At 40.0% G+C, this 26,578-nt stretch overlaps 1 protein-coding gene across 2 annotated transcripts in view; it reads right to left on the bottom strand.

Annotated features, from left to right (window-relative positions):
• LOC124305127 (uncharacterized) overlaps positions 1-26,578 on the bottom strand; it is a 108,783-nt gene that overhangs the window by 30,289 nt on the left and 51,916 nt on the right. For both annotated transcript variants that reach the window (XM_046764201.1, XM_046764202.1), the window contains one exon: positions 2,699-2,898. In XM_046764201.1, coding sequence (XP_046620157.1) covers positions 2,699-2,898 — 200 coding nt within the window. The remainder of the gene's footprint in view (positions 1-2,698; positions 2,899-26,578) is intronic.

The following is a 26,578-nucleotide window of genomic DNA, read 5'->3' as shown; positions in this document are numbered from 1 at the left end:
GTAGAGTGGAGAGTCTATCTAGTTGATTGTCGGGGGCTTTAATACTCCCTTCAACTCTACCCGCCACCACGCTATCAATTTGGCAATTGCTCATAGGAAACTTTCCGGCGAATCATCTGACCATCTATCTGCGTCCGTCTATTATCGTTCCGGAACGCGGAACAGACTCGATTACATTACTCTGCGGTTTCAACGCGGCGCTACATCATCGACTATAAGCTTCTCACATCATCCTGTCCTCCTGCGATGGAATTGTGAAACAATTTTGATGAACACACCGATGCGTTCTTTGGGAGAAGACGAAACGCCATTTGCGTTTTGAATCTTATGTAGATGATTGGCTTGATCCAGCAATTATTTAACCACTGACCCTGTGATCCGATCCAAGTAAACTAGCAAGTTACGTACACAGTCAGGTACTGTAAACATGCCGAGGTTGAAGACCAATAACCAGGGTTTCTAACATCCGTCTGTGACTCGGAATACAGACTTGATTAAATCATTTCCCCGTCGAGTGATACTCAAGTTTATCTATGAAAGAGCTTCTGCGAATCTAGGATATTGCAGGAAAATACTTGCTGAATGGTACTGTAGTAGTTCGGTAAGCGAGCGCTCTTCTTGATAAAGTTACTACGAAAAATAGTGGAAAGAAAAAGCATACGAATTGAAAAGCTCCTTTCAAAGGTTGTTCCGAAGTCTATAATCAGCGTCAGCGTTATGAAGCCGAATCAATTAGCTGTTGGATGAATATTTTAATTAATAAAAGGTATCGAATCGATGGATAAACAAAAGGAAAAACGCCGCGAGTGATATCTTTGTAGTAATATTTTCTGAGTAAACATCAACGTTGGTTTCATGAGATGTCCATCTTGTCATCCTCCTCCGTAAGGTCACCGAATCTTATTCGATAACCGTGCTCGACTTGAGGCAAATATCCAATGGCTGAGGATGTTACCGTGGAGCGTTAATTAAATTTAAATAATCAAGAGAGACGCGGAACGAGCTTTGTGAACTGGTAATTGACCCTCTGACCTTACCTCCGCGTTTACGATTAGGAACTAGCTGTAACATTCGCAATAACTTGAGCTGGTTATATGTTCTCCCCTTTCTCTGGTACCTATAACCCTCAATCAGCTCCACAGTTTGGTGATGAAAAGCCCACTTTGTTTCTGCAATTCCATGAATTCCAACAGTCGCGAAATAATTGTCACAACTTTTCGATGAACCAGTCTTCTTCCGATCACAGAGTCCGGTGAGTGACCTCGTCGAGGTTTGATGATCGAGTGTTTCAGCCACTTCAGACGAAGAATGGAAAACTCTAGAGGAGGCGGCACTGGTCGTCTTCCAGAATCCAAGCCGCAATCCTTCGAGGGCATAGGTATACCCGCTATACCTGTTATTGATCCGAGTGGAAAATATACGGTTTGAGAGGCACAGTGTCCAGTTGAAAGATACGAGAAGGTACGGTTACAAATACCTAGTAGTCAATCTTGGCGTTGTATATACTTAAAGCCGAGAGTCTAGATTCAAGTTAAGTAATGGGGAAACTGCATTGGAGGGGTTGTATTTCATCCGGAGAGTTAACTTTACGTGGTCCGAGTGTATGCACTGACGAATCAAAGATGTTCTGGAAGGCTGGAGAAGACGTTAACTTTCTTTCTCGTTGGATCTCGGTGTACGCCGTATTTAAAGTTAGCGTTAGTTTGTCTATTAATGAAAACGTCGCCTTGCTGCATTATTATTTGTCACCGAAAGGGAATTCGTGTTTTGGCAAAGTAGCGCCATCCGTTAGCCCTCCGTGACGTCGTGTGGAAACTGCGAAAGAGTTTTCACAACTTCTCAACTTTGCACACACTTCTATACATGTATATGTGTGTGACGCAAAATTAGCGAATTTAACTACGGTCTCAACAACGATAAATTTTCCTCACAAAAGTATGAAATTAATTTATAGCTACAGAACCCCCCCCCCCCCCCCACATGTGATCTATCACCGCGCCTCACGCCATTCGTATCAATTTCATTGCATTCACGTTTTGCCGTTACAACAACCTCTGAAAGCCCAGGCTTGAACTTCAGAAATTTTAATACGACGAAATTTAATTGCATGTTATACTTTTCTGACGACGTTATCAGCATTTTTTCGACAATAACCGTCAGCCGTCATCGAGTCGGAGACCAAAATGCCGCGTCGTGAGATACTCGGAGTAAATTCGGTCCCCTAAGAGTGCAATGAAAGAATATCTCAAATAACACGCAGTCGACTCGTATTCGACTTGTTGATGGGAAAAAATCGAAGTTGAGTAATAAGAGACCGATGAAAAAGACGTAGTTAAAGCTAATATTGGACTACATGTTAACCAGAAGTTGACGAATGGACCTGCTAGGTTGCGAATTTTCTATAAACAATGTACAAATATAATAGAATACAAATTAATTTACAGTTTATGTCAACAAATAGTTGAGCGAGGTTTTGAAACATCAATAAATTACACCATATAGTTTATAACCTATTAAATTCGTTATACACCGAGTTCTATGTAATATTTCGTTTGCGTTTTGATTTTGTCCTAATGACGACATTCTTGAGGATAGGAAAAAAGTCACCCCCTTGCCGGCCTTCTGCCAATTTTAACCAAGTCAAATTTTACATCCATTGAGATTGTAATCACGGTAAACATGAAATCAGTGAACTCACGTCTACGGAAACTCCGATCGGGTGAAAGGTTTTCATCTGCGGATCGACCTCGGGCACGTATCGAAAGAACTCGTGTTCGCCCTTGTACCACTTTACCGAGTAGAGTTTGTTCCCGGGACTCAGCTTCCAATGGCAGGTGAAATCGACGGTGGATCCAACTTCGGCTTGCGGTGGGACGTTGACGCTGACTATGATGTCATCTGAAGATAAGAAGGAAAAATGTGTACTGATTGCGAGTCTGATTGTCAGTGTATAATCACGGGGGGAAAAGTGTTGGAGTGTTGCGGTTTCAGCGTAGCAGGGAAATTGGAAAGAGCCGACGAAGCGGCGAGAGAAACAAAAACTTTCCAACAAAGTTGTTTCCACGATAAAAAGGCTTGAAACCCTCGTCCGTCCGAGTCTGCAGCTTCTTCACTTTATTCAAGCTTAATTTATTTTAATTATATCATAATAATTATGAAGCTTTCAAGCATTAAAAGTACTCTCCAACCCAATCCAACCAATTAGCAAGACACTCTGTATTTTAAGTCATGCAAACAGATGCCTTCCTAATAGGATCTTAGGCGCGGGTTATACTTTGAATAGAAGCGGTCCGCGGTGTTGGACCTGATGCAGAAAAGGGACATCGTGTCCCGTCGAAAAAGGTTATATTCTTCTAGAGGAAAATTAATGTGGCGTTGCTGCAGTAAAAGTTCCACAAAACACCAATCTGATTGAACCCGTTTGAACCTTGATTACGAAACGCCAATCAGATTGTTACCCTTATTGCTTATGAACGCCATTTTGGTGACTAGTTGAATCACTATTTCCTGCTTTTAGGCGAACACTTTTTTAGTCGAAAACTCATTTGAAATACTTTTCTTTACCTCTAGAACCTTCCATACTTCCAACGCGATGATCGCCGTTGCGGATACGCAACTTACTCGATGCCATAGGTTCTACACCGCAAATGTTCTACAGAATATATTCTACAGGAATGTTTTTCCACAGAAGATTTTCCTACAGAAGGGAATTCGAGATTCACATCGGAAACAAACCTCCACGAATTATTCTACAGTAGAATGGTTCTACAGTAGAATGGTTCTACAGTAGAATGATTCTACAGGAACGAATTCGACATTTGCATCAAAAATAATCCTCCACGAATTATTCTACAGTAGAATTATTCTACAGAATATTTTTCTACAAAACAGTTTTTTACGGAACAGGTTTATAGTTTTACACATCCAACAGAAAATAAAGCTACAGCTAATGACAACTACAGAAAAATATTCTGTAGAACGATTCTTCGGTATAATAATTAATACAGGATTATTTTTTATACTAATGTCGAACTCCTTTTTGTAGAAAAATATTCTGTACAACATTTCTCCCGTGGAAAAATATTCTCTAGAACAATTCTCTTGTAGAATAATCCATACGGGATTATTTCTGATGTGATTTTCGAATTCCTATCCGTAGGAAAATATTCTGTAGAACGTATGCTCTGTAGAGCTGATTTATGTAGAATCGAATCCCATTCGCGCTGCCGATTCGGCGCAGGCGCATTCGATAGATTTCTTGCGCCAGAAGCTCGCGTTGAAATGCAAACTGCATGCGGATAACGTCGCGCGTCTGCGATTCACTGATCACGGAAAGTTCGATTCCGGTTTTATCTCGAGGGTGGGGGGCAGCGTCAAAGGTGATAAAATTTGATTTAGTAGAATCAAGCCGATATTACATCGTGCGATAATAAAATGCGCGCGATAAACTAAACAGCATTAACTGCCTGCGTAGAGTAGGTAATAACTACGGTGCATTTTTGTTTTTTGTGTTCGTGTTCAACACGGAATTTTTCAGAATTACCAACGGTTATCTGTACCTGGATACAAGCGTACTTTTGAAAAATACCCCCCCAAAGACGATTTTGTCGTAAGCTCATGGGCCGATAGCCCTTGATTATACCTTGTATTAGTTCAGGGTTATGATAAAGTCTGGATTTCGTTTTTATCGATAAATGCGATCCGTCAAAGAATACTTACCGGCTTATCTCACCCGCTTAACATGCTCTACGAGCATTTTTAAGGACACGTTTGGCGTACAGGCTGAACAAAGAAAAAGCGATGAAATGAAAACGAAGTGATAGAACGAAGGCTACAGAGAAATCTGGCTGGGGTTGTTCGTGTTGAATTAAATTGAACCGATTTATGTATATAAACAAATTTGAAAAGCAGGAATTCTGAATAAATAAGCTCAATTGTTAATCATTCGAGAGTAATTACGTTACGGCATCAATTAACCGTGCCGTTCGTCCGATATTGATGAATCGCTGTTTATTTTTACCGTAAACGGATTCTCCGAATACCGGTTGAAACAAATTTATTCCCCAGCTCCTCGGTTAATCGCCACACCAAATCATTGTATATAATGCATACTCATAATAGGTTATGAATAATAATAAGCTTGCGCCTCAATCACGAAAACATATTAACATTATTAAATATTCATTTCAAAGAGATTTGTACGAAATTCATTCGCAAACGTAATAATACTTTTTATCCACCAAAATTGGACAAACAATGCGATCTTCGCATTGACGGCATTGTCTAATGGAGGAACAATGTGATTTTTTGCTCAAGTTCATTCGGAATCGAATTTTATCCTCACCCGAACAATTAGTGATTGTTATTTTTTTTTTGCCTTCGCTTTGGTTCAACAATTATTTTCCCAGACTGTACACTACCAATACAATATACTTAGAGACGAAGGACCGCTTTTATGTGCTTCGCTTTCATCGTACAAGGTTATCCTCGAATAAAGTTTAAGGTTACGTAGAAGTTCTACCTTTACCGACCGAGCAAGTCCACCCGTTCGCTTCCTATATTAAATTAACAAAACAAAGGAAATGTGCATTTTTTATTTACAAAATTATCGCAATTCCTGATTCTCGTCAAACGGCCTCAGTATTGAATGAAAATAGGCTCACGATGCCTGATTTTGTATCTGAACTATTCACTTTTTTGCCCCTGAAATTCGGGAAATGTGGAAACTGTAAGACGGGTTGGATAATCGCACATTTTCACTTTTCTGAATTCAGCTACAAAAGCGCGATGCACCGTAGAAATTCAAACCCTTTCCGTCCATTTGTTTACTTAATATAGGAAGAAATGGGGTGAGTTTACTCGGTCGGTAAAGGTAGGACTGCTGCACGACCTTAACATTACCGCTCGATACGACAACCGTTTCGATATTATGGCATTCACGCAGGTTAGAATTGCAGATCGCTATTTTTTCCGGACCGTTTATTCCTCGTCCTTTATTGTCCAAGATTAACGAAGTATAACTTCGATTTACGAAGAAGAATTCGAACCATTTCGCCAAAGTTGTGCAGAAAAAATAGCACCAAGATAACCCCTCATTTTTCCGAGCTTCTAAACAGCGAGACTTTATGTCCACTCATCTGCAACTTCCTTTCCTCTCTACGCTTTATACAATTCACACAAATCCTTGTGCATGTATAATTCATGAATTTTTACCTCGCCCTGACATATGCAGAAGTAGATTGCAACTGGCTCAACGTGAATTCCATAAATTGCAATAAAAATCCTGTAAGACGAGCCTTGGTAAATGCGTGCACAAGGTTTATTGATTTCAGTAAATATGACGGTGATGTATTTCTGTAATTCAAAGAAATCTCATCCGTTTCGATTGAAAAAGTTATAATAATTTACTGAAATCACATTTACGTACCTAAATAAACAAAACGTCAAACAAATCCAGTATCGGCAATAATATTCAGAAAAAATTCAATCAATTGATACAAATTATGTCCACATAAGGAAAGGATTTGTTGTATTTATTTTTTTTTGGATTGAAAAAAATGTGATTCGGTAAATGCAATACCTTTTTTTTTTTTCTTTTTATTTGATCATGTATATCTGATTCCTTTTCAAAGTCCTTGTACTTCTCATATTTTTCAATGCTTCGTTAAAGGCTGAATCACGTGTAGACGTTCAGATATTTGTTAAATATTTCGCTGAAATAAGACTCAAACATTTGGAACGATATAAAAACGTCGAATCTTTCAAGTATCAATTTTTCTACAAGCTCGAAAAAAAATTCCTTGTTTTTATTTTTATTTTTTTTTTGTTTTTCAATTTCCCCAGCCGAAACAAAGATCCCGAAATATGAGCCTAGTTTCGTTTTTTTTTTTTTTTTTACGATTCCGCGTGGAGTGAAAACCTTTCTTGAAAGGCGATTTTGCTTTTCTCGCGGTTGGAACAACGACGATAAGAAAAAAAAAAAAAAAAAAACAAAATCCAGAGGCTGTTTTCCGATACGCGATTGCCCCCCCCCCCCCTGCACAGTACCGGCCAATTTCGCCGTTGCAGCGGATAATGTTTAAGTTGAAAACGTTTGCATCCTTTTATCTTTGACTTTGGTTTTTATCGCCAGCGTTACGGAAAGAATTCCCCTGGCTTCGTGACGTGGATCGGTACCCATATCCGGGAGGCGAGGGTTTGGAGGGTAGAAATCGCAATCCCTCAAAACATACCTCGGAGAATCCGGCTCGCATTTGTCGTTCCCGAATGCCACTTATCATTCCGTGCGATCTCCACGGGCGTCGTTTGCCCGCTAAACTCTCCCCCACCCCCACCCCCACCCCCACCACCAGATATCTGAATTTAGTGGTTTTATCTCGGTGAAAGAATGTCGTAGTCACCGCTAGACCGCCTGCGCTCTCCCGGTTTTCCCCGGGACGCTAGGGAAGCTATTTATCCCCCATTTAACCTTCATCGTTCGAGAAGAATGTGCCCCTCCTACCCTTCTCCCCCCCCGATTATTCCATTCCGAATCCTCGCCTTACCGCAATCGGTTTAATTAATTTTCCCATAGGACCATGCGGTAATGCTCATTCTCCAATTACAGCAGTATGCGGCGGAGTGTTTTTGGTTTTTTTTGTTTTTTTTTTTCTCCCTCTCTCCGTCTCTGTCTCTCTCTCTGTCTTTCATACCTACGCCGAAACTGCAGTATTGCCGCATTGCTGCAAAAACTGTCATTCGAGGGGGAAATGTTTTGCAATAATTTTTTTTTTTTTCTTAGGCTGCGGTAGCGAAATTTTGAAGAATTTAAAGAGAGAGAATTTGTTTATTTATTATTTATTAATTATCGTTCATTTCGCTAAATGCGCACGTTTCAATTACAGCATATCAAGGATTCTTTGATTATTTCAAATACTCGATGACGTATGTTTTCTAAAACAACAAAATATGATGAAATCAAGGTTCAATTAACATTGAGTCCGAACTTGATTCAATTGAATACCAATGACAGAAAGTTTTGTCGTGTTTTTTTTTTTTTTTTGTCGTTTGTTTATAAAACCGTTGATTCGAATAAAGCTAAAGTTCAATTTTTCTGATAAACTTCAACAAACATCACAAATATTACTGTCTCTTTTATTTTGACCCAAGAATCCTGTTATTCGTCCAATTTCATTCAAATACATACACGTTTTAATATTTGCCCACGGCATGTTTTACCGATTGGCAAAAAAGTCGAGGAAAGAATTCGTTCTGAACCAAATAAAAATAAAAAAAAAAAAATAAATAAACTAAGGAGCTTACACAACATTACTGAAACTATACGAACGAAAAGGGTTGACGGTGTATATCGAGGTACAAACCCAGCAACGAAAAATCGAGAGTGAGGAAAGGAGGATAAAAAATAAAAATCGAAAAGTCGGGGTAAAAAAGTGAGGAGAAAAAAAGGAAAAAAAAAAAAAAAAGAAGAATTTATTCATAAAATAATAAATTAACGACCATTTACAGGAAACTTTACCTCGTTTCTCTCGGCTGAGGTAATTAGCAATTTAAAAACTTGGGCCGCCCCCAATTATCCCTCAATTTTTCTAGACCCAGAGCCGCATTAATTATCTCTAGCGGACTTAAATTACACCCTCGTTGCTGCTGACTCGGGAGAATTCTCCGAGTCACATTCTGTGTTTGCTCAAAAATGAGATGGCGGATATACGTGGGTATACTATATACATATACACACATATACATAAATATATATAAATATATACACGTGTACACGTATACGGTATGTACGTCGTATATGTATACATATATATGGTATAATACACCCTGCAGACGTGTATACCTCTAAATGTACGCAAAGCTACTTTGCCGGGGGGGCATAAAGATGGCGGTTGAGTAAACATCGAGGACCCGTAAGGCGGATCAATTTCATCAAAGATCAACTAGAAGCTGCAACGCCGGTATCTCGGAGAAATTTATACCGTTAATCAACTGATAAGGAAACCGGCGTCCGCCCGGCTTTTCCCCTCCTCCGCCAACCCCTTTATAAGACCGGTAAATACACAATAAATTCTCTCAACGTTAAAATTTTCTTTTTAACGTGATGAAAAAAAAAAAAAAAAAAAATAATAAAGAAAAGAAAAAGTAATTCGAGGAAAGAAGCTACCCCCGATCGCGTAGCCCCGCGTACGCATAAGCACTTCAATATAAAAGGTTTACACAGAGGAGGTGTAAGTAATTCTCAAGAAAATCAGATTGCCGATTTAAGGAAGAAACGCGGGGATGGAAAGAAGAGAGAGAGGGAAGGAGGGAGGGAGAGAGGGAGAGGGAAAGGGAGTGCAGATTGGTCCTGAAAGTCGAAGAAGTTTCGCCCGGTCGACAAACGTCAAGAAAATAGCTTGGATTCAAGGGTGCAAATGGAACCCGCGGATGTCTGAATCGAGAGTAGGGTAAGAGGGTAAAAAAATAACATCGTTTAAAAAACCCCCCCCGGAAATGTTGTTATTAAAACTGTTGTAAGCTGCTTTGCCTGCCGTTTGTAAGAATGTAGATTTCTGATTCAAAACAAAATCAGACAAATATTTTACGACATGTGTGAATGAAAATTGTGAGTATTTAGCTTATTTCTTATTTTTTAAATTTGATAGCAATGGCGGTAATTCATTCGTTCGTTCACTCGGTGATTCGCTCATATCGTATGTAAATTATCAATTAGAAAGTGTATATTGTAAGATTGTAAATTCAATTCATTTCACTTTCGGTATAATTGTATGAATAAAACGTCTTTCTTTAGTTTAAATGGTATATCTGTATGTAAATCATTTCAATTTAATTTAAATTGTCTTTGCTCTCTGTAATTTATTTGTAAAATACCTCTCGTCGATTAGTAGTTTACGTTGAAATTTTCACCTATTGCGGCAGCTTGACTCGTTTATTCTTTTTAATGTTTCTCAATACATGATTTTCAAATGTCGACAGTTTCGTTTACGATTTCTAGAATGGTTTTCACATTGTCGAAGAAACGTTTAAATTTGTCAAGATCTCACTTTACTTTCTATTTCATGATCTCAATCATCATTCGCGTTGAAACTTTATATTAGAAAATTATAACAGTTCTTAGTCACATTCGATTTTGACAAGACACGTTATGTGTTTTGATTTGAGGGGATGATATTTGAATCGTTACGCACTCTGTACGTAGCAAGTATAGAGTGGAATTACAACACTCGGAATTTGACCATTGCAATTAAAAATTCATGAATTTGAACCATTTTTTTAAAATGTTTTTACGTCTGCTATAATTTTGACTCGTCGCTCGGCCGTTCAAACCTCAGAGTTCAGTCGCGTACAAAAATCGTTTACAAAGATGATCTGAATTACATATAAGAAATTAAAACTACACCGGGAGATGTTTCAGGACATTGTAAAAGATCGTAAGATCAAAGCTGGTAGCTTGAAAGATGTGGTAGAATTTTTCAAAAAATGATCGACCCGTTAATCCATTCAGCTCATTGACGAGTTTGTAGGTCGAAATTTCCTTGGGCTGGCGAATTGAAGATACAAAAAACAAAAGCATCGTTATTCTATCCTTCAACCTCACGATCATGACTTGACAAGACACGGAAATTCGTTGACACAGGGGATTCCCATTTCTGATGCACCTTCGCATAGTTCCGGAATAAAAACTAGAAAAGAAGAATCTGTCACACGTTCCATCCTCTCTGATTTTTCAAAAATCACCCAGGTCCCGTCAACAGGTGTAATTCAATGAAACTGCAATAAAACGGAGTGACATGTGTCACTGGAACGTTCAACGCGTTGCAAGACACGGTTGGCATTGCAGTTTCCGATAAAAGAAAAAAAGAAGAAACAACTTTTGGCATTGACGAGTGTCGACGCGATTCGGATGAACGACGACTTCCCGGTAGCAATCTTACGGTTTGGGTTCAATCAGAGTCCTTTGAAGATGCCGTGAAACTTCCGTGAAACTCATTTCCTCGGGATCCAGTTTCTGGCGTGCAAGAAGCGTCACGGAGCGACGAAACTTGGGCTAAACTGACTAAAACTGACTGGAACTAAAGAAGTCTATTTCAAGGGGTCGAAGAAGGAGTCGATTCGTCATGTCACCCCATCTCCCCCCCCCCCCCCCCCCCAACCCATTCATCCCCATTATCAAACGGGTCTGGAAAAGAGACAATTGGCTTTCTCCCTCGCCGATTCGGATCAGTTCCGCTTTCCAAAATCAATATGTCATTTCACCACCCGTTAAAACACACCCGACTAATTCTCCCCTTCCATCCCGGGTTACCGACACACACATATCGTTCAGTATCGAACAAAGACCCTTTTCCTACCGTCCCTTTATCGGACAAGCATAAATATCACCAGTGACAAACCCACCGGAGTATTTCAACTGACCCGATGACCGTTCGAAATGCTTATTCAGAGTCCTGCCACCTCTTAATCCGATAATACGAGCCCATACACGCCACTAAATAATACTAATGTTAGGGATGAACGGCCTCGGTTCGACAATCGCGGTCTATTTCCTTTCTCCATCTGGTGTTCAATCATAAAGTTAAAGTTAGATATACGTTACGGATGAATATATCTATACTTTTTGTCCGTTCCATTGTGGGAAATAGAGTCCCTGCAACACAACAACTTATGGGCCTTGTTGTGATAAAAAAGGCTGGGATAATTTTGTTGAAACGTAGAACGATTGATTTTTTTTCATTAAAATATCCGTACGACGGTGAAGAAATACTTTGTTCATGTTTCAATGTCCAAAACTCGACTCGAGTGAAGTTGTTGTTCCACGCGTGGGCTCAATAATTGTGTATTTGTATCTTGAGAAGAATAAAAATCGAAAATTGATAAAGACGAGCGCGATTTCTAACGATTTTCAAGCTATCGAAACGAAGCGTCGATATTATAAATTTTTTTTTATATTTACAACATTTTATAACTTTCGGATTTTGAAAGAAATGTTTGTAGCTTACGAATTTAATAATCTGTTAAAAGACTCAACGCACGTAACAAAATTGATGTAAAGTGTCAAATTTTGACTAACCAACCTCTGAATAACGATGGACGTAAAAAAGAGAGTAAAAGAAAAAAAAAAAAAAATTATTCCACGTCCCTGGCTGCACGGTAATATAGTATCTGTTGTACACGCCTCAATGAGCATTTGAAAACCTGTCAATATTACGATGTCACGGCTTCGGTATGTAATTTCTCCCCTTTTATTAACCTGTGACCTGGTTCGACTTCCGTTAAACCGCTGGACATCGAATTGTCATTTTCGCATGCATTTCATGCGGGCTAAAATTACAAGGAACGACGGATTTCCACTCCCCACAATCATCGTCATCGTCGTCCATGTACGTTGTCGGAAAACGGTGAATGTGTTCGTGGACTTTCAGAGCGATGTAACGACGGTTGGTCCAAGGGTTGAAACTATCCTGAACCGAACGACACTAGATCGGTAAAAGGAGTCGCAAGTTTCACATACTTTCCAACGATTGGAAGCTATCAATTTTTCGACGAACGATTTTCATGACAGTATCCCGGATTGTTTTCCAAGAAGTTTGATTGCCAGCTTGGAAAAAGATGGTTCCCCGTTCAACTTTATACTCCTAACGAAAGATGACAAGACAATTCGATAAAGTTGTACAGTGTTGGGTACGTCGAAAAGTAAGAACCTCCAGAGATTTCCTTCCGACTATGTACGACGATTTCCACGAGGACTGAGAGAAGACGCGTTACATCCTTGACAGTGTGCCGTATTGCGAATGTCGCGGGTACTTCCAAAGATCGAACACATTCATTCCGGTGAGAAAGTGGAGGTGGAGAAATCTTTAAAGTTCAGGATACCGGTGAAAACTCTACTCCGATCAGCAACCGAACAGCGAACGAACGTCTTTCCGTAGTGGAAGAAGAAGAAGACGAAGAAGGATAACAACAATTAAACTTGTAAATTTTAAGTCAAACATCACCAACGGAATATGGAACGGCGGTAATCCTCTCGCTGTTTGCACAATGATAAACACGCATGTAAACACGTTGAGGAGATTGACGAACCTCTGTACAGCTTCCGGGAAGTTTGTAGGTTCAGCTTTGGGCAGGTTAGGTTCGGCTGGTTCAGGATCCGGTACAGCTTCGGTAGAGTTCGGTTGGGTTTGGCCAGCTTTCGGCCCGTTCCTGCGTCTCGCGATTCGCTCATAAAGCTCGCTCGGAATCCGTTCCGTTATGTTACGTATAGGAGTCTGTTTCGATGTAACATCAGGCAGCGTGTTACGCCAGCCCTTAGATAATTCAAGGCTAATACCCACAGACCGAAAGTTCACCGCACGTAGGGAACCCAAGCCATGGGAGTCTATGGTTTCTACTCCGAAACCGAGGCTAAGCTGGATGCTGCTGCAATAATGTGGCGTCGGTGAACTCGAACTATAATACTGTCGTAAATTTTACAACAGTTTGCTAATTTTTATATACCCTGTACACTCGAAAGTTTATTCAACTTGTCATGTTTGATGGGGGTTGGAAATGTTTTCGACGAAAGATTCTGGGAGGTCCGGGAACCGGGATAAATGATCCTAAAAACATTGGCGTCGTATCAGAAACACCGGAGTTTAATCAATTCTAACATCTTCAATTATAAAAAAAGATTTTTTTATTCAATTGTCTAATGTATTTGCATGTGACGTTCGAATTTGCTGTCGTTTCTATCGTGTTCAACGTCATTGGCACAAATAACATTGGTAGATATTTCTTTATCAAACGATTTCTTCGGGCCATACTCTCATTCTCAAAAACATGAATTGATGTTCAGACCACTTATTTGTTGGATCAGAAATAAGAAGGAGGAATCGTTCCCCGTGTTTGGAAAAGTCAACAAATTCTATACCTGTACTCGTCGCCCTAAGTACGACTCATGCACCGGGCAGCTGAGAAACTTTTCGAGCAGCGAAAGACATTTGAAGGGTAAATGGGTAAGAGGAAGAGATGGGTAAAGTGGAGCCTGGAAAAGTTTGGAGGTTGGGTTGTCCAAAAAGTTTGTTTAAACAAATAAAATTAAATCGTTGGGGCATGCGATACGACGAGTGGTCGTAGCGCAGCCACCCGATTGGTAAATCTCATCCGTAATCTAAAATCGGGGGGTGGCAGGGGAGGAAGGAAGCCGGATAAAAGCCGGATCGTTATCGAAAAAGATAAATGTCCCTCTCCCGGTGGCCGACGATAAGGACCGAGCCGTCGGATCACTCCGCCATAATTTTTGCGGGCTTCAAGGCAGGCAAGCAGCCACTGAGAGAAGAACTTTCGGGACGTAAAATCCGCAGTCCGCCCATCAACTGCAGCCGAAACTCTAATGTCCTGACTACATCGGGGCAGCAAACAGCAGAGACACGCGGTTTTATTCTACCTTCGAATTCGTTTCTCGTTATACACGCCTCGACGATGCTCACGATCGCGGAGGATCGAGTGGAAGCAACAAATCCGTTGCGACCTAGCGAACGAACCGGAGAATCGAACAAAAAAACCTTGATTTATCGTTTATACTTATAATTTATCCGATTCGTATCGAGAAGAAACTGCCAAGGTTGCCAGGTTGAGCGTTCGAATGCGCATGCGCGAGATTTGTCGTCATCTGTTCGCGCAGGCTGGCCAACTTAAGGCCTCGCTGACCTGGCGTGTCATATATCATATAAAAATATATATATATATATATATATATCGTGACGTCAGAAGCGGGGAAATTTTCTTGTCGAATCGTGCGAGTACCGGGGAACGAATCTGACTAGGATAAATTTTAAATCGTAGCTTGAATAAAAGTGCCGATAATGTTTATTATGACTGATGATGAAATAAATAAAAACACGTCACATCAAACATGGCCGATCGGGACTATCGACTTGTTGAATATTCACCGCTTCTACGATTTCAGGATTTCTTTCACATCCGACGGGGAGATAAAGACGTATAAAAGCACACACGTAATTCGAGTAAGCCTGTTCCATCGTTTAGCTTTTGGTAAATATGGCAGGAGATTCGACAAGGATATTTTTTAGATGACAGGAATCCGTTCGTGATTCGCAAGAAGTCTGTCTCGACTTGCGAGTGATTTCATTGGTCGGATCTAACGGAACAAGCGAATGAAATGAGCGGCGTCGGTGCTTGTGACGTCACGAAATGGATATTTACAAGCCAAGTCAGCGACGCTTTAAGCTTTCGATCGCGACTTACGGAGGTTATGTCAGTAACGCAAATTCTTCCGAGGTTAAGTAGTTTTTGAATAGTTGACGCAGTGATTCGGGAAGGTAGAGGAACACTTTTATTACCGACCGACTGACGGCTGACGATTGTTACGAGTCGTCGTAACAACGTAATTTCGATTTGCGACTTGACGCGAGAGAGTTTGAGATCTAACGCTCCGTTTCGAGTCAAGTTGGCACCCCTGCCTTGTGGAAGAAAATATTGGCGACAATATCATCTCGCCGTCCAATAGATTTCGATTGTTTCACGCATGCGCAATCGGCCATTCCAAGTGATAACTTTCACCGTCTCATCTCGGTACGTCACGGTCAGATCATTGTGACGAAAATTCTTTTCCAAAGCGGTCTAAAGCCAATCTTCGAAATTATTCGTGCAGCCATATTTTGCTTCGCGCAGAGTTTCGACAGTTTTTGTTCTATATACGGTGCCGAAAATTTCCGCAGCATGGCAATTTGGCCCGTTGGCAAAGTGATCGGTATATATTACATTGCTTGTTCGTTAAGTCTCCTATTTACGAATTGTCAAATGGGAAGGGGTGCGAGTACCAACCCCTTTCTGGTTTATTATCAACCACCGTGAATTATTACACCGCCGTAGGCATAACAAATGAATGGGAGATTTATTGCGAGCTAGGAAAGCGAGAGAACGAACAACGGGAACCATTTGATTCAGCCTTGTACATAATGCGTACATATCTATATAATGTATATATATATATATATATGTATGTATATCTCAAAATTTCTCGTAATATTGTACCACGTATATATATATATATATATAATATAATATAATATACAACAACCATTAATTTTCACTGTGGCTTGCCGCGCTCGTTCTTTTCCTTGTAATTTTTCTATTTCTTTTCTTCCCTTCCATCGCAAGAACAGCGAAGTAGAAAAAACGAGAATAAAGGAAACCAGAAGAAAATGAAAAAAAGCAACAAAAAAGGCGGAGAAAAAAAGAAAAAAAAAAAAAAATCTGCTAGGATTTATGTACAGTATCACGACATTATATAATAGTCGTGCCTCCCCTGCACGCTATACATTATAAATACCATGATAATATAATATGTGTGTAGTTCCTCTCTTTGTTAGACGATTAATAAAGCTCCGCATACATACTGCTGTTGTATAATGCACGAGGGCGTATCAGAGTGTTTTAAAAGCTCGATATTTAATGTGACGGAAGGTATAAAAGTAATTTGAAAGAAAGCCATATCCTATCTCGACGCGGTATTACGGTATACACGCATACATATGCATGTATATGGTAACGCAGTCTGGGAAATTTTTTTTTTCTTTTTTTTTTTTTCATTTCATTTTTTATACTTCTCCCCATTCACCGTTTCTCTCTTTCACTTTCACTCCCGGAATCTTCAATTTCATACATCAACCAAGTCAAGTCATTCTCGTTCTTACTAAAAATGAAGAGTTGTTTTACCGTCGCTGAAGTTAGAATAAAGAGCCTATACGCGTCCGCGTTTCCGCGAACATTTTTTTTTGTTTTTTTTTTTTTTCTGCCACATCTTATACGCTATTCAAATATGCTGAGACCGTCGAACCGCAGCAGAGAGAAGTAGAAAGCGAGATAGATAGATATAGAGAGAGAGAGAAAGAGAGAGAGAGAGCCTGGTAGCCCGGGGTTCCCCGATTTTTATGAAATGTCATTTTCATTGGAATGGAAATGGCCATAAGGTAGCTGCTCTGTTCTAGTTTCGTTCGCAGACGCGTGCAGATCGAGGGTTGTTACACATTTTGCCGAGGTGAATTTTTTTTTATTTTCATATTTTTTTTCCGTACGGAGATCCATAGAGGAGAGAAAGAGAGAGAGAGCGAGACGGCGGGGGGGGGGGGGGGGAAGGTTCCGCGTTTATTTTCGGCATGCCCTACTGGGACGCCATGAAAGTTTATGCCCCCATCAACGGACACAGCCTTGCAGAAACAGCTGAATACAGAGGGAACAATTGGCAGGGCATCACCCCGCCTAATAGTTAATATTTTTTTTACATCCGTCCAGCCTCACGGTATGTGAATTTCTCTCTCTCTCTCTCTCTCTCTCTGTCTCTCTTGCTCTCTTTGTTCTCGTTTTAATGCCCATGTCCGGTATTTTCTTCTGTAATCACTTTTTCTTTGCGTCTTGTTATTTATTTCTTTATTTTTTTTTTTCGTACGGTCTCTTTTCTTCTATTTCTGCACCGCTTATCGATGTCCTCGCACAGATTTTGTCGTCGGGAAAATTGCTGCTTTGTGAGAGACGGAAAGAAAAAAAAAGATGAGAACGACGTGATCCCGTTTGTTTGAATAATTTTTTTCACCAATTTTTATTTCACGTGTTTTTCGAACAACTGGATAAGAGAAATGCGGTGATAATGAATAAATAAATTTTATTTATATACGTTCGTTAAAACGATCCTCATTTTTTGTGGACCGTTTCTTTCCGTTCTTCGCTTTTATTCTGTTTCTCTCTCTCTCTCTCTCTCTCTCTCTCGATTCTCGGTCATTTTTTATCATTCTTTTTTTTCCCCATTACTCATCGTATTTCATTCTCTCGTACAAATTTTCGTCCATTGAACGTTACCGTGTTACATCATAATTCGTCATCGTAATAAAATTTAGTACGGGGTACAAACAAATATTATACATCCATATATCAACGAAATATATCGAAAGCATCGATACGTCTCTTGTTTTACGCTATTTTTCAATTTTTTTTTTTCCCCCCTCCATCTAATAGAATTCGTTCGTTCAGTTAAACGGGCATCGATTCGCATACTTTGACCATTAAATCTGCGATTCGAATAGCGAGAAAAATGTCGCGCGAAAATACTGTCTCCGAGAAAAAATTTTGCGAAAATAATTCAAGAATGAAGTGAGAAGTGAAGCGTTTTTTTTTTTCTTTTTTCCCTCCCTTTCATTCTTTCAACGTTATTTTGCTTGAAAACTTGATCACGAGTTTGAAAAATGGGCGGGTGAGGAATTATATTAATCTTAGGAAAGATTTGGATATGGATGAGAAGGTGGAGGTTGAGGAGGATGAGGAGGAGGAGGAGGAGGAGGAGGAGGAGGAGGAGGAGGATGAGGGGGAGGAGGGGGAGGAGGAGGAGGAGGAGGAGGAGGTGAAGGAGGAGGAGGAGGAGGAGGTGGAGGAGGAGGAGGAGGAGGAGGAGGAGGAGGAGGAGGAGGAGGAGGAGGAGGAGGAGGAGGAGGAGGAGGAGGAGGAGGAGGAGGTGGAGGAGGCGTGAGAAGCCCGCAGCGCCGGCCGAATACCTTTGACGTATTAAATGTTGAATTATTGATCGCGTCAGAGTTCCCCGCGTCATTAATTTCAATCTATGTATTTCCCGAACGCTACATCTCGGTTGAATTTCTGAGCGGACGGCTGGTAGACGGATAGGTAGAAGGAATAAGGTGGAGGATCCGTAGGTACAAGGTAACACGGGATAGGTACATTATACCCACTTGTCCAGGTTATACATCCACCCTCCGTCTCTCTCTCTCTCTCTATCTGTCTCTCTCGACAACCTTATTCGCAACTCAGTAGCGTCGTGTTTGTTCCTTGGCAAGAAGAAGGGAGTAAATTTGGGACCTCGAGATTATCTGCAGGCAAAAGTTTGAAAGAAAAGTATTGCGATGAAAGAAAGAGAAGAGAAAAATATATTACATACTTAAATATGCGTTTACATTCGAAAATAATCTGTCATTATTGTCTGGGTGCATTTGACGATGATAGGTAAATCGTGTTGCCGGTGAAACGATTGGAAAAGATTTACCTTTTTTTCTTTTTTGCCAGAGGATCGAACGATTTTGGCGTCGAGCTTTAAAGCTTACGTGACGTGAGTCGTTTCTTGAAACGAAAATCGTCGAGGGTTAGAAAGAGCATCTCTATTTTACATGGGATAATAAATTTTCTTGCTCGGAAAGTTATTTACAAAAAATTCAGGATGTAATAAAAGTGTCGCAAGTAGAAATTCATTTTCAAGTCAACTTTGAATAGCTGATATATATATATATATATTGATAGGGGAAGGTTCGCAAAGGTAACGATTTTTTTTTTTCGTCGGCACAGAATTGCGGTGTTTGAAAACTTCGTTTTTCGAGTAAAATCAGTTGCGCGGTTTAACAATGACAGACAAATTTTTCAAATTTCGAAACCTTAAATAAGGACAAAACTGTAGTAATTTTGAATTGTAACCATTGATGGTTGATTAAAAAATCAAGCGCCTGTTAAAAATCGTCATTTCTCGCTACACGAATAAGGAATAGTCAAAAAATATGTTTACAGATGGATATATCGATCGTGGAGCCCAAAATCAATAATACGTTATCGAATTGTGTGTCTGCAACGAGAGGGAAAGGATTTTATTTGAATATAAAATTTACTAGGCGTAAGCGAAAAATTCTTTACCATATTTAATTCGTCTTGAGGTTTGTTCGAAACGTGTAAATGTTTTTTTTTCCAAAACAAGAGAAAATTTTCAATCAGGTAATTCGTATATGCGAGCGGATACTTTTTTCGAATCGCACCGAAGTGGAGGAAACGGCGTGCAGTGACTGCATAACCGAAACTGAAATCCGGATATATCGATAAGTCGCGTATCGGGGTTGCAGAAAAATTGGCAATTCCAGGCGCGGAGGCGAGCAATGCTTGAGCACATTGATTCGCGGACGTGTGTATGCATGCATAGACGGTGTAATATTCCGCGACGTTATACGTGTGTACATATATATATATATATATATATATATATATATATGTACGTAGAGGATGATATATACACAGGTTGTACCCGGGTGATATTCCGGCGCCTTTGGTCGGAGGATGGAGGAGAGTGTGAGCCAATCTCGAGGACGATACATTACGGGGTAAGATATTTTCAACAGTTTCCAATACAGCATGCGCGTGCATCGGGGAATATCCGGAGAAACCAAGAAAGAAAGGAAGGAAGGGAAGGAAGGAAGAAAAGAGACAATTTCCGCGCTCACTCGGAACTGAAACGTGTGTCAATACAGGTGAGTAATCGCACAAAACGGGTACGAATCGAAGTTAAGACAGACCATTGCACGGAATTGTTAAAACTCGGAACAGTCGAGATTCCGAATGGTCAAAATATCGAATGCTTGAAAGTTCCGAATAAGCAAAAATAGGAATGGTCGCAATTTCGAATTGGCTAAACACCGTGTGGTCATAATTTTGAACGGTTACAATTTCGAATTGTCAACATTCCGTATGGCCATAATTTTGAATGGTCGCAATTCCGAATGATTAAAACGAGAAATGGTCACAATTCCGAATGGTTGAAACGCCGAATAGTCGCAATTCCAAATTGTCAAAACACCCATAATTTTGTATGGTCACAATTCTGAATGGTTACAATCCGAAATTGTCAACACATCGTATGGCCATAATTCCGAACGGTTAAAATGGCGAATAGACACAATTTCGAATTGTCAAAACACCGTATGGCCAAAATTTTGAATGGTCACAATTCTGAGTGGTTAAAACGCAGAATGGTTACAATCCGAAATTGTCGACACATCGTATGGCCATAATTCCGAATGGTTAAAATGGCGAATAGACACAATTTCAAATTGTCAAAACACCGTATGGCCAAAATTTTGAATGGTCACAATTCTGAGTGGTTAAAACGCAGAATGGTTACAATCCGAAATTGTCGACACATCGTATAGCCATAATTCCGAATGGTTACAATGGCGAATAGACACAATTTCGAATTGTCAAAACACCGTATGGCCAAAATTTTGAATGGTCACAATTCTGAATGGTTAAAACGCAGAATGGTTACAATCCGAAATTGTCGACACATCGTATGGCCATAATTCCGAATGGTTAAAATGGCGAATAGACACAATTTCGAATTGTCAAAACACCGTATGGCCAAAATTTTGAATGGTCACAATTCTGAGTGGTTAAAACGCAGAATGGTTACAATCCGAAATTGTCGACACATCGTATGGCCATAATTCCGAATGGTTAAAATGGCGAATAGACACAATTTCGAATTGTCAAAACACCGTATGGCCAAAATTTTGAATGGTCACAATTCTGAATGGTTAAAACGCAGAATGGTTACAATCCGAAATTGTCGACACATCGTATAGCCATAATTCCGAATGGTTACAATGGCGAATAGACACAATTTCGAATTGTCAAAACACCGTATGGCCAAAATTTTGAATGGTCACAATTCTGAATGGTTAAAACGCAGAATGGTTACAATCCGAAATTGTCGACACATCGTATGGCCATAATTCCGAATGGTTAAAATGGCGAATAGACACAATTTCGAATTGTCAAAACACCGTATGGCCAAAATTTTGAATGGTCACAATTCTGAGTGGTTAAAACGCAGAATGGTTACAATCCGAAATTGTCGACACATCGTATGGCCATAATTCCGAATGGTTAAAATGGCGAATAGACACAATTTCGAATTGTCAAAACACCGTATGGCCAAAATTTTGAATGGTCACAATTCTGAATGGTTAAAACGCAGAATGGTTACAATCCGAAATTGTCGACACATCGTATGGCCATAATTCCGAATGGTTAAAATGGCGAATAGACACAATTTCGAATTGTCAAAACACCGTATGGTCATAATTCCGAATAATTGAAACACCTGACTTTCACAATTCCGAATTGTCGAAACACCGAATGGCCATAATTCCGAATGGTCAAAACACCGAATGGTTCAGATTTCGATTAATCAAAATTCTCAAAATTACCAACGTTGCACACACGGCGCGAAGCGTTCACCAGGTGTATGAAGTTTGGTAACCTCCGATGTTACGACCATTTGGGACTCAAGCCGCAAGGTGTTAATTTTGATCAATCTAAACGTCGAGCAACGCTCTTAAAAACCTATAAAAACCTAGCGCTCGAAAGGGATCCGCAGGTGAGCGGGATTGGCGTTCAACCCGACCTCCGGGATTTCACAGATAAGACCACCGTTTTCCCGGACGAACGAACGTCGAGGATCCAACAACAGGGTTCGAGGATCACGGGGATTCCTTCGAAGGTAAACAGAGAATCTGGATAAAGGGGCAAAATGGTGAAGGCCTCCTCCACCCTTTCACTATCTCACCCTTCTCCACCGTATAACGTATAATAATTTAAACCATATCCTGCAACGTAGTATAACAGGATGTACCAAGAAATGTTGACCGGGATTATCATGCCCGAGTTGCGCTAGCCGGCTTAACCCGTAAGCTACCTAAGGAGATCAAAATTACTCTGTACCTGAGATTCTCCGCAGCTGGAGTACCAGTTTTCACGTTATTTTACAACACGGGATCTGCACTTTTAGCTTGACCTGTTGTTGTTGTTTTCTTCTTTTTTTTTTTTTTATAATGAACCCAAAAAAGAAAACCTTTATAATTTCACTGTGTTATATTTTTGGAAAGATCTTCGTAGCTTGGGAATATAAAATAATTCGACTCGTAACAGTCACGAGCAATTATCTCGTAATGAAATTAATAAATAACAAGATTTTAATTTTTTTTTTTTTTCTTTACGACTACCGAGAAACATTTTTATATCACCGTGCAGAATACGAATGAAGTTTCTTCTGTAAGGAAAAAAAAAGAAAATAAATAAAATTCTGTTTTTCCATCAACTTGTTTCGAATGTACAGTCACTCGCATAACAATTCCAACAATCAATTGGGCGAAGTGTTTTTATTAGATTTGATTTTGATTTTCCCGGTAATTATATCGGATAAAATTGAAAGAATCGAAACCAATGTGCATTTATACAACAGAGCTGAATTTTAACGACTTACAAGTCGCATTCCTCGAAGCGATAAAAGTTGTTGGTCACGAATTCGAATGAAAACGAAAGTTCAGTTTTTGCAACGTCAAAACTTTGCAACGATCATACAATGCGCGCTGATCTCTCTTCTTCTTCATCTTTTTTCTTCTTTTTTTTCGTTTTTTTTTTTTTTTGTTTCCTCTACAAAAATCGTATATTTCCATGAAATCAAATCCAAATTGTGACTCGAGCCAAGTTCCACGAACCGACGTTAAATTGGACGAGCAGAGACGGGTGTGCCTTATTTTTTTTTTTTTTTTTTTTTTATTCGTCTCTCCACGGAGGGTTAAAAGCCTTCTGAGAAAAAGTTTATCGCCACTGGCTGATAAGTCTGGGCTTGCTCCCAAGGCTTCTGGCTCGGCGGCTTAATAATTTTTTATTTCGAAACGATAGAAGAAATCCGGGGATCCGGGCAAAAAAAAAAAAAAAAAAAAAAACGAATCTCTGCTAGATCCACGGCATGAAATATCTTTGCCGTTGAAGCGTTTCTGTTTTTTTCTCTTTTTTTTTTTTTTTCTTTCCTCTACTTCCATCCAGCATGTCCGAGGATAGAGTAGCATTACAGTCGTTTAGATACGTCAAACATTTGTCTTGCGAAATTAATGTTCCACTCGACGAATCCCGATATTCTTCCGATTTCGTCCGTCTCCCCGCAGCGTGTATCGCCTTTGGAAAATGTCAACGCAATATTATTCTCCGACACGCTTTCTCACTTCGTTTCCCCGCATTTACAACCCAAGGAAAATCCCACGTTTCGAGAAAATCACCTGCAACAGTTGCGTCACGCTGCTTTCATCGCGATGCGCGTTTACTGCATTTTACACGCGTGAAAATATACCGAAGAATGGAGAACGGAAATTGCTTTCAAATGTACCGCGAACGCCCGCTGCACCATACATATAGATATACGTATGTACGTACATGCACAATACAATTTGACGTTAGTGTACAAGCTATATATACATGTGTGTGTGTGTGTGTAATACATACATATACACATGGCGAAAAGTAGAAAGAATTTCACAGCTGGTTGGAGAATGTTTGTCGTGCAAGGTGTTGTGCGATTGATTTTTTTTTATTTTTTTTGTTTCTACTCCTTTTTTCTTGTTCTCTCTTTTTTCAACGCAGTAACGCTTTAAAGCCGAAACCAAGTAGGATTTTTCCGATAACACGAGTATAAAAACCCGTCCAGTCGTTTCTAACACGCCTCAAGTTCTTTGATTTATTTGACATTTGTTTGCTTGTCATTTATTTATTTTTTTTACTTTACCGTTCTTCTCTCCACCTTCCGTATTCCTCGGTCCAAATTTCATTCTCTCTCTATCCCCACTTTCTTCGCCGTTCGCTCTTTTTCTTCGTCAAGCTCGTAAATCACACTTACTTGTCCAGATATATGCCATACCGTCCTACGGTTTCTGGCTAGCAGGTCCGTTCTTGTGATATAGTAAAAATTCCCCTTTGTTCTTTGAATCTACGATCAGCATGCATTTATGTAATATATATATATATATAACGTATACTATATAGTATATAATACGGTCGCAGGGGTCAAAGTTGGTTATATGTTCTAAAATATTTTCACGCGAGCAAGACGAGCGATTAATCATTCATATTTTCTTCGCACCTTTTCTTTCTACCTCGTTAATTTCTTCTTTTTTTTGTACACTTTTCTACTCCGGTGTAATCGAAGAATATGTTGTCAAAAAACAAGGCCCGCTTTGGTTACGAGTTGAAAAAAAAATACTCGTCGCGATCGGCAAGTGCAGGCGTCAATTTTCGGAAATAGAATTTTAAGCCCCTCCGCTGATGAACAAACAATTGTTATTACACGCAACGTGACGGAAATCCGTAGGTTTATAATTTCATTAAAGCGAAGTATATATCTCTCTCTCCAGGTTACTAAACCTGTGTCTGAGATATTCAAAGTTGCACACGAATTGAGAGAGAGAGAGATGAGGATCTCATCATTAGGTCAGCACGTGATTCGGCAGACGAAGCCTTCTGTTACCCGGCATGCTACGCGGCGACGGCTTTGGCGGTTTATTCAAAGTAGGAATTGAATCAAGGGTAATAATTCTCCTTGGTACGTTCCGTACCAATGCCCGAAGGTAACAACTTACGTACGTATGTTACCAACGCAATCTAGAATCCCCCGTTTTCTTTGATGTTACATCAAGAGTACAGCTGAGCGTTAGGTATTGTATAGAAATGGAGGTTAGTTAGACGTAGGGAAGTGAGAATCGCGTAACAACTTCGCTTCGCCATCCTTTCCATACTGAGAAATTGATCATCAAATTCGTCAGGGTTGAACCAACGCGACACGTTGATCGATACGCCACATAAATCCATAATTTTTTAACAACGTTAAGAAGACAGATGGTAAAAGCGATTGAAATTATAAACGAAAGTTTAGATAGAAAGTTGCTTCGTTTCATGCTTTCCTAAAAATTCCTTTTACCAAAAGTTAACTAGCTTACAATTAGCTACATTTCAATCTATCACAGCTAATTTTAGCGAGAGGATTATTTTTTATAAAAATTTAATCGGACACTTATTCATCATTTTGGCACGGTTGAATATTTCAAGAAAAAGAATATCGATATCCCTATAAGCCCTTTTCTTTACAACTTCTGATACTTTTTACTTTGAGAAAGAGATCTTCGTAGCTTACAAATACGGTAATTTGAAGAATACTCATTCACCGATAACCGCGTAATAAAATGATTAATAAGTAAGGATTTTTGGTGAACCAACCTCCTCAAGTCGGTACCAGCAGGTCTCGTGCAGTGACCAGCAAACCGTCCTGGAAACGAGGATGTATATTCTCCGTCGGGACATATTCTCTGGCACAGCCGACTCCTGCCACTGAGGCAGTTACGGAATGCGTTAATCACTCTTCATGCACGTCACCGCGAACAACATCCACCAGAGAGTGTCGCGTGGTTACAGGAAAGAGAACGAGAACAAAAAAAAAAAAAAAGAAAAACAACCAACACCCTCCTCCCACTCATCAATTTCTATACGTATACACCATGTTTCAAGCTTGCACGCACGCTTTCAAAAGGACACGTTATTCACAATTTCAAAAATTTCACGCACACAGAATTCAAATCATATCATAAAATTTTCACGAGTAGTTCGGACTAGATCTTAAGGGTGTTCAACCCCCGCGCAGAGTGACGAGTTTCGCTTGTGCGAACGGTGAAGATCAATTAGGATTGATATAAACCGATGCAATCACCAAATCGTCCCGATGACGAATGATGCTAGTCATTGACGCAGGAGTGCTGAGTAAGGGATGCGAGTTTGTATTCGTTGACTCGAATGTCCGTTGCGGATAGGAGGGGTAGGAGGAGTGGGTGGGGTTCCTCTGCCGACCATTTGCACGACCCTGGAGCGGTCCCGAGGGTGTCGTAGGCTCCGTACCGTTATCTGGTGCCGGGAGTGATCCTGGCCTGAGCAGAGGATCGCC

This window comes from Neodiprion virginianus, chromosome 5 (assembly GCF_021901495.1).
Source record: "Neodiprion virginianus isolate iyNeoVirg1 chromosome 5, iyNeoVirg1.1, whole genome shotgun sequence".
In the NCBI taxonomy this organism is placed as follows: Eukaryota; Metazoa; Arthropoda; class Insecta; order Hymenoptera; family Diprionidae; genus Neodiprion; species Neodiprion virginianus.
This window is presented reverse-complemented; position numbering and strand designations above follow the sequence as displayed.